Below are 9080 nucleotides of genomic sequence, written 5' to 3'. Positions count from 1 at the left end.
CCGCCCCCTCCCGCCCCGCTCCCCGCCCCGCGCTGACCCCGACGCCCTCTCTCTCAGGGACAAAACGCTCCTGAAGGAGAAGAGGAAGCGACGCGAGGAGCTGTTCATCGAGCAGAAGGTGAGAGGGGGGAGGGAGGGTGGCGTTCTCAGACCCGCCCGCACCGGTGGGAACTGGACTGGTAAGCACGCTGTCACTACCGTTTCTTGCGACCACGGTGAGGAGAGAGAGAGGCCTGTTCCCCGCATCTCCCTCAGCCGCGCGCAAGTGTGAAGTAGGAATTAGGTCCGTTGGGAATCTCAGCACCGGAGCCTCAGCAGAGAGAGTTTCGTCTTTAAAGAAACATTGGAACTGCATCTTGAGAATTGAGGTGGCTCCTGATGACAACACTCTGTGGTCTGATGTCTGGCACTGGCCACACAGATTGGCGATACCTTTGAGCCTTGTGGGTCCAAGCGGGGCACTGGGGGTTGCTTTCTGTTGGCAGGCGTTCCAAGTCTAGAAAATGTGGGAAAGGTTCTGAGTTTCGTGGAGCCCTCTCTTCCCCTTTCGGGGGTAGTGAAAGCAGTGTTTAACCTAATTCCTAAAATCTCAACTTTAAAAGCAACTCCAGACACAACTTGTGTGTATCAATTTTAACCTATTTTAAAATGTCTTCTATTTCCCAAAGAAAAGAAAACTCCTTCCAGACACTGTTCTAGAGCAGTTAACAGCTTCAGAGCCTGAGTAAGTAGTGAGTCTTGGATTGCTTACAACCATCTTTGAATTACAGCCTGGTACAGACATTTGTTTAGATCCATATAGTTGTTACAGGATGGGAAAGATGGGGGTAAATATTCTACCACATTTTAGCGTCCCTCATTTCTTTTGGCTCATTCTCATAGGTAAATCTCTAGCATCGGAGTTCTAGATCCTGATGTGTTTATTCAGTAAATTTTGGTGAGCACCATTGCACTTTTGGGCAGGTAGATGAGTAAGAATGTTATACTTGCCACCTGCCACCCATCTGTCCTCCTCTGTTCCATGTTCATTCAGCAGCTTTGCCACCCACTCAAGTGTTTAAAGGTAGAAGCTATAGTTTCCTTCTTCTCTCCCAAGGAATCAGTCAAGCCCTACTGAATTTACACTTTAAATGTTTGAGGTATTTTTCTATCCCCAATAGCTCCCCATAGTCATTTCTAAGTTCAGAAATTTTGTCTTTTACTTGGCTACTGATTCTGCCCTTTTCAGTAAATTCCCCAGAATTATCCAGATCTTTAATACATAAGTATACTAGTGGTCATTTGGTTTAGCCCTTTTCACCTTTCAAGAAAAGTTCAACCGTCACCTCATTTCCCACTCCTATCCTCCTTTGTGGCCTTTGTTCTTTGTTAAGTGCAAGTTGCTTCTACATTGTATTACATTTTCTCAACATTGGTCAGTTGATTAGTGGCTTGAGGCTCATCCTGGTCTCCAGGATGAACAGTTCTTTGTAATTTCTCCCAAGTATAATGCGACAGACCTTTTATTTCTTATTTTGAATACTGTGTTCTGTAACTATTAAACACCATTCTGCCTTTGCTTTCAGACTAAAATTCAGGATACATTCCCATTCTAGTAATTAGTTGGAAGATAGGGAAGAGCTGGTGGCAGTGTATAAGGGAGTAACTTGCTTCCTAAAACCATTGGTAACAGTAAAATGTGAGGATAGTGGTACCTGTAATCTTACTTGAAAACTATGTGAATATAATGTTTAAGTTGCTTTTTGCTGTCCGCCATTCCAGCCAATGTTTTGGATTTTATCTTTTTGTTTTCCTCAGCATCAAGAAGTCACCAGGAAAGTCGAAAGAAGGTAGGAAGTGTTCTGATTTAGGTAATTCTCATTTATGAAGCACATTTGCAGATATTTTCAGTTGTTATCAACACTTTCTTAGGAAAGAGCTGATTCCTTGGGTTTTTTTACAGTTAGAACTTGCATCCAGATTGGTATATCATGGATAAAGTCAATTCCAGTAGATGTTTTTTGACTTATTATAAAATGGAGTTTATTTCTTTTTAGGTAATTTGGAAAAGAAAACTGAAGACTGTAAAAAAGGAAGCAAGACCAAGAAAGTTAAAGTACAAAAAGTACGGTCTCTCAGGTAATTTGTGTTTTCCTCACAGATGGGATGTAAGTTGACCTTTGAGTTAAGTTTTAACTTATATGAGAAGATTTAGTAGCACTTCAGATTGGCTTCTCTGTAGGAAAAAAATCAGTTTGTCTTAATTATGTAAACAGCATACTTGCCTACCATACTAAAATGTGAACGTTGTCTATTTCTTGTAAAATGGCCTATTATCTATAATTGTGTAATTATCAAAGAACAAGACTGTTTCAATGTTAGTATAGCAAGGGTGGGTGCATTTGCTCAGTAGAAGAACTGCGTTTGATCCTTAGCATTACCAAAACAGAAAAGCTGGACTAAAGCTCACTGGTAGTTGCCCAGCACGTGTACAGTGATCCAGTTGCTTATGGGCTGAGGTTGTGGCTCAAGTGGTAGAGTAAAACCCCAGAGTTCAACACTGCCATTCCCCCCAAAAAAAGTTGCACATAAAAGTATGCATCCTTATTTGACCTTTTGATCACCAGCCAGACAAAGAGCTACGTGGCACTGAGGCTAAAAGACCAAGATCTGAAAGATTCAAGGCAACAAGCAGCCCAAGCCTTCATACAGAATTCTCTGTATGGTCCAGGAACCAACAGAACTACTGGTAATTTTCTTATAGACTATTTTTCTCAACTTTCTTTTAAACTGAATAGTACAAAGTTCTTTTCTCATCTTTTTAAAATTTTTAGTAAATAAGTTCCTGTCACTGAACAATAAGAGGTTACCAGTGAAAAAGGCTGCAGCTCAGTTTCTGAATAATTCTTGGGGTAAGATACAACTTAGCTCTGACAATTGTATATCCATATAAAGTAGAGAGTCTTTGAAGAAATGTTGCATTTTGTTTCTTGGAGTTATTTATTAAACTTATTAAACAAGTTTTAAGCTTGTTTACTATTCTTAATATATGAAACTTTCTGTTTTAGGAACCCAGAAAAAACAAAATGCCAAGAGGTTCAAACAACGGTGGATGGTCAAAAAGATGAAAACTTCTAAATAAATCTAAGCTAAAGCTAAATGAACAATCTGTAGTCTGTATGTTTAAAAGTTAATAGTGATAATAAATACCATGAACTGGGCTGGGAATGTGGCAGAGTACTTGCCTAGCATGCATGAGACCCTGAGTTTGATTCCTCAGTACCACATAAAAAGAAAAAGCTGGAAGCCGCACTGTGGCTCAAGTGGTAGAGTGCTAGCCTTCAGTAAAAGAAGCTCAGAGACAGTGCCCAGGCCCTAAGTTCAAGCCCCAGGAATGGCCAAAAAAAAGAACTTACTTGAAGTTGCTGAATGCTTTGAAATGTTCCCAGGAGTAAGGCATTTTGAAAAAAAATACAAAAGATCTTAAACGGTACGATGTCAGCCAAAAAATTTTATCTTTGTCAAACCAAAGGATCAGATTAATCTGAATAGCTTTCAAAACTAAACTTTGAACTAGTTGGGGGCTTGAGTGACAAGTCTCATGTGTCATGACTGTGACAATAAGAAGGTTCTTTTCCTGTTTTCTTCTGCTTTGTGCTTATTACCAGGTTTCTAAAGAGGCCATTCATCTTTAAGGCAGTCAGTTATATAGTAAAAAAATAATTAAAAAATCACTGTTAATTGCTCTAACTTTTAAGACATGAAAAAGTATATAAGTACCTAATATATAAACTCAATTGACACTAAGTATCTGTAGAAGTAAATTTTTAATGGCTGGTTAATTATATCACTACATTTTTTATTGCAATATAGTACTCATTTAAGCACTTAAAAATGGAAGGTGTACAAAGATTAAATTAAGACACAGTAAATTGACTAAATATTTGGTTTTATATAAATAAAGGTCATAACCACACTGTTGACATGTAATACTGTTATAATACAACAGTTAAACTTGTGAGTCTACAACAGAAGTCATCTGTAGTTAAACAGGAAACAAAGTTGAAAAAGACCATGTTAAAACAAAACTACTGGGACTAACAGGTTGGGATTGTAAGTAGCAACAAACATATTCACTCAGCTCCTGAGTATTTCAAGTTTTACAGTACACATTAAAAATGATTTCTTCCATCAACACTATAAATTCAAACTGTCGGATGTTTATGCATTTTGCAAATTACACTGATTGAATGCTTATATGGGAGTGGGGGGGTCGGAACATCTCCCAATTTGAAGTTCACATCACCCACATGCTAACACAAACACAACTTTTCCACTTCCTTCCCCCTTCCCCCACAAAGAAGGCAGGATTTTTTTTTTTTGGTTTCTTTTAGGTAATTGTTTTAAAGGATTTCTGATGATCAATTTGAATGTCTGAAATTCAGTAATATTTAACTCTTAGACAACTAAGAGGTTAAAGATGGAAAATAATTTCTCCTAACACTAAGTTAGAAAATCATTTGCATCATGCTGTAAACTAGGAAGCAATGTAAAGCGACAAAAACCTGTCCCCAGTACATAATTAAAAAAATCTAAATTTCAAATCAGCAGAGCTGCTCTATTTCCATGTTCACTAATGCCACAATATAAGTGCGCTCTCGAAATGCATAGCTAGTGTAGGTAGTCTTCCACGGTGGCAAATGCACAGGATCCAATTCCTGATCGAGCCATCAGTCCTAGACATTGTGTGGCCTGTCCCATTGCTAGGGCAAGTGGAGGTTGCTTTGGCAGATTGTGGGTTTCTGAGGAAAAATGGTTTAAAAATGGAAAAGGCAATTAGGAAGACATTTTAAAAAACATCTCAGGAAAATGGCACATATCCTACACAATTTACCAGATGATTTCTATGGCTTTCGCCTACCCCACTAGTACAGGCAGGTGGATGCTTTGGACAAAATACTGACAAGGCAGTGTAGCCACTAGATACTAACATGCTAGCCTAGCCGTAAGTACAAGGCCTTGCGTACTACCACCATCAAAAATATCTCTTGAGAGTTGCTAGGCAACTTTGCTCAAAAGCAAGCACCACAGGTTTGTTACTGTAGTATTTGGGCCAAAGAAGGCATTTTCTTTTGACATACAAAACAAATACACACTAGGTAGTGAATATATAGGTGAGCCTATATAACATAATACTTGAAAATTCACATTACATACAACCTAAATGTCAGTACTGCCCCAAACTAGTATGTTACTGAATTTTATAAGAACAATAAAAGAAAACCAGTTCTGATCAATTCATCAGACAAAATGAATTAACTAGAAAGGTTCTAATACCACTACAATTTCATGCTGTCCTTTCTCAGTTTGAGTGTTCAGGTCAGTGCCAAGTTAACTTTTAACCCATCCTACAATTTGTATTGAGTTGTATTTCAATCATTTCCCTGGCTCTAAATCCCTACCACTTCCTGCAGCTTTCACAACTTTTGTCCCTGATGATTACACAGAGAAACAACAGGACATCTTTCTACTGCGCCCATAATCTTTCCAACATTGGTCCAGCAATGAACAATTTAGCAAAACTCTGTCCCTTAATTCCTAGCCTAGAAGTAAGTGGCAGAATATACTTTTCACTGAAGAAGTCTTTCATGGGCAAGTATTTTTAATTTAAATACCTCGTTCTAAATGAGAAGCAGACATTGACAGCTCCCAGAAATGCTTACATAGATAAAAAACCTATCCAAACATCCTCAAGCCCCCCAGTCTGTTTTTATTCCACTAGAATCGTGTAATCTGTGTTTGATATAAAGGAAACAAGTTTCTGTATGTACTTCAACAAAAAAGCATTACTATTTTACCAAAATAAATGTTACAAGAAATTCCCTCAAATACTCTTAAGAATCTGGTTAGCCTGGCTTTTGGTTTTACTTGCCTAATATTGCACTGTTGAGAGCTGAGCACACAGGTTCTCTCTGAATTGGATCAAGTTGATTTCCAACTGGGCTGTTCCAAGGATCTGAATATGCTAGTAAACTGAATGCATCCTGTTGAAAATAAGCAGTTTGGTTTTCAGGTCAAATATTTCAGTTACTGTGCTCACAATGGTTCCAAGTTGAAAAGAAGGCTCTATATCATTGTAATCTTTAAACCCATTTACTCCTGCTTCTGGGATGTTCTGCATTTCCAAACTACAGTATGCAAGCAAAACTGCCTTTTTTTCTTTGCAATTTTTCTTGTGAACAACCATCTGTATTCACCCCTTCCCCATTCCTACAACACAAATAAAAGGCCAAAGAGTTACAACTAATTCCAAAGGAATGACAAATATGGATTAAAGCAGAAGGGGAGGTAAAACATGGAGATGCTTTACCATTTGTTACCAGTGATAGGACTGAAACTGAAAAGATACAGCCCACTTACAGTATTTTTTGTTGGCTTGTTTTATTACATAGTGGATGAAGGAGCTGGGCAATCAATAGTATCTCAATAGATACCATCTCATATTAAACTGGCTCCCCCTCAGGGCTTCTCTTACAACTACACTAAAGCTACTCTTAGAATAACTGACAAAAAAAAATTGTCTTTCTACAAAATCATATACTGTGGTGGTTTCAAACATTAGGTTCAAATCAAAACATCAAATCATTCATTGTGTGCCTCTGACAAGTAACAATCTCTCTAAATGCTAGTTTCATTTGTATAATGGGAGATTTTAAGGAGATCCTAATTTCAGGTCCTATGAAGACCAAATGAAGTTCTTAGCAATGTCAGTCCATGCCAACCTTTCAATCAATGATGTCTTGTTAGTATGCCAAAAGTCGATATTCTAATCCAGAATTAACAAACACAAACACCCACCACTATTGCTCAAGTCATCAGATTTTACTCCTGTTACCCAATATTATTCTTCAGTGTTACTACTAAAGTAAGAGACGAGGGCAAGACATTTGGTCAACTACCCAGGCCATGCCTCATCCACACACATGTACATCCACTTCATGGTAGATACACAGCCATCGATGAAGAAACCTGTTCAGCCAGTTTCAAACTACAAAACAATATGTATACCTCTAAATAAACACATATGGCTCCTTAGTGTCTTATATATTGCTAAATACTTCAGCTGATTCTTCTGCCCCAATAAAAGTTCTATGAAGAAATTGCTGTACTATTTTGAATCCTCCACAGCAACGCATTGATGCTGGGTACAGGAAGTGTCTTCATAAACCTCCATAAGGCCTGACGCTTATGGCACTAAATATGTTCCATGCATCCCAGTCTACTTGAAACTTACCGGATAAAGAAAATCCTATATATCTTATCTGTAAAGTTAGCTCTAATTAATCCATTATTTCCAAAGACTGAGCTTTGCCAAGACTTAAATTTACCCTGTAATCACAACCATCTAACAAAGTACCATTCAAATAGTACAATTAAAAAAAATCTGTTCAATGAATAATTGGTAATTAAAATCTTCAATATAAAACTTTCTTCATCATGGACCCATATCTTGACACACCTCAGAAAGGTAAAATGTAGCCTCAAGTTGTGTCAAGTCTCATCACCCTCTAGGCATTTGAAAAACTCACAAAAACAATAATTACAGTACTTCTGGGAGTACTAAATTGTGAGTAGCCATTTCAAGCACTAATGGATCACGTCCATACTTCATAACATTCTGAAGCTGGTGCTGGCCATGTAAAAAGAGGCTAATGGAGGCAGTGAGAAATCAAGGTCACAAAGTACTGTACTCATTTAGTAAGATGCAGTTTCTCCTAATTAGCAATCTGAACATTAAAAGGAACATGTTTGTATTCGGTTGAACACAGAGGCCAGACAGGACATACAGTGACCAGAAACTAGTCACTGCTTCAAGAACAGACACTCACTGGGGAATGAAGAAAGGAAGAAATGTAACATTCAGTGTACTAATGACCTAACAGATTCAGAGCACATGAACTCAGGCTGAAAGAAAAACTACGGTTAGAACCAAGGGTAAAGACTTAGACCCTAAAATAAAACCTCACTAAAATTTCCACTGTAATTTTTCAACACAATGGGGCTCTAAGTAAAGCAATGTCATAGGGAATAGACTTGATTTTTTAGAAACATCACACAGCAGCACTATGCAACATGGCTTAGGAATAAAAAAAGCCAAAGTAAGAAAACATAAGCTTTGGGCTAGGAATGTGGCTTAGTGGTAGAGAGCATGCCTAGCATAAAGCTCTGAGTTCGATTCCTCAGTACCACATAAACAGAAAAAGCACAAGTTGCACTGTGGCTCAAGTTTTAGAATACTAGCCTTGAGCAAAAGAATCTTAGGGGCAGGGCCCAGGCTGGGCAAAAAAAAAAGGAGGAAGAAGGAAGAAGAGGGGGGGAGGAGGAGGAGGAGGAAGAGAAGGAGGAGGGAAGAAAGAAAAATATAAGCTGTAAAAACAAAAACTGGGGGGCTGGGAAGGTGGCTCAGTGGTAGAACGCTTGCCTTGCACGCATGAGGCCCTGGGTTCAATTCCTCAGCACCACATAAGCAAAAAGAAAAAAGCCGGAAGTGGCACTGTGGCTCAAGTGGTAGAGCACTAGCCTTGAGCTGAAGAACTGAGGGACAGCGCCCAGGCCCAGAGTTCAGGCCCCATGACCGGACCCCCTCCCCCCCAAAATAATAATAATAAAAATGTAAAGACTAAACAACAAAAGAACAGGACAATTTTGGGACCCAAGCTAAAAATACAATCAATATTAAATTTATATCACAACTCAAATTCCGAGATCTCTAGATTTCTTTCCCATATTATTCTTCACCATTGCCTTAAGACTTTACAATTAAAAAAATATTTTGTGTTTACTTCATGAATGTTTAAATAGTAAGATACCTCTTTAAACAGTTATCAAAAATTATCTCTTTACATTTAGAATTCTAACAGTCAAAGCCAATTTTAAAAGTTAATCTTAAAAATGTGAATGAAAGGGGCTGGGAAGGTGGCTCAGCGGTAGAGCGCTTGCTTTGCAATGCCTGAGGCCCTGGGTTCGATTCCTCAGCACCACATAAGCAAAAAGAAAAAAAAGCCGGAAGTGGCGCTGTGGCTCAAGTGGTAGAGCGCTAG

At 38.5% G+C, this 9080-nt stretch overlaps 2 protein-coding genes across 2 annotated transcripts in view; one reads left to right on the top strand and one right to left on the bottom strand.

Annotated features, from left to right (window-relative positions):
- Positions 1 to 3200, top strand: part of Nol7 (nucleolar protein 7, 27kDa) — a 3664-nt gene extending 464 nt beyond the window's left edge. Inside the window, exons 2-8 of the mRNA XM_013030466.1 lie at positions 15 to 118; positions 669 to 724; positions 1798 to 1829; positions 2037 to 2118; positions 2607 to 2728; positions 2814 to 2891; positions 3048 to 3200. Of these exons, the coding sequence (XP_012885920.1) occupies positions 15 to 118; positions 669 to 724; positions 1798 to 1829; positions 2037 to 2118; positions 2607 to 2728; positions 2814 to 2891; positions 3048 to 3121 (548 nt within the window). The 3' untranslated portion in view covers positions 3122 to 3200. The remainder of the gene's footprint in view (positions 1 to 14; positions 119 to 668; positions 725 to 1797; positions 1830 to 2036; positions 2119 to 2606; positions 2729 to 2813; positions 2892 to 3047) is intronic.
- Positions 3201 to 3789: 589 nt separating this feature from the next.
- Positions 3790 to 9080, bottom strand: part of Ranbp9 (RAN binding protein 9) — an 83460-nt gene continuing 78169 nt past the window's right edge. Inside the window, exons 13-14 of the mRNA XM_013030421.1 lie at positions 5912 to 6023; positions 3790 to 4781 (exon numbers count right to left, since the gene is read on the bottom strand). Of these exons, the coding sequence (XP_012885875.1) occupies positions 4651 to 4781; positions 5912 to 6023 (243 nt within the window). The 3' untranslated portion in view covers positions 3790 to 4650. The remainder of the gene's footprint in view (positions 4782 to 5911; positions 6024 to 9080) is intronic.

This window comes from Dipodomys ordii, unplaced genomic scaffold, assembly GCF_000151885.1.
Source record: "Dipodomys ordii isolate 6190 unplaced genomic scaffold, Dord_2.0 Scaffold130, whole genome shotgun sequence".
Lineage (NCBI taxonomy): Eukaryota > Metazoa > Chordata > Mammalia > Rodentia > Heteromyidae > Dipodomys > Dipodomys ordii.
This window is presented reverse-complemented; position numbering and strand designations above follow the sequence as displayed.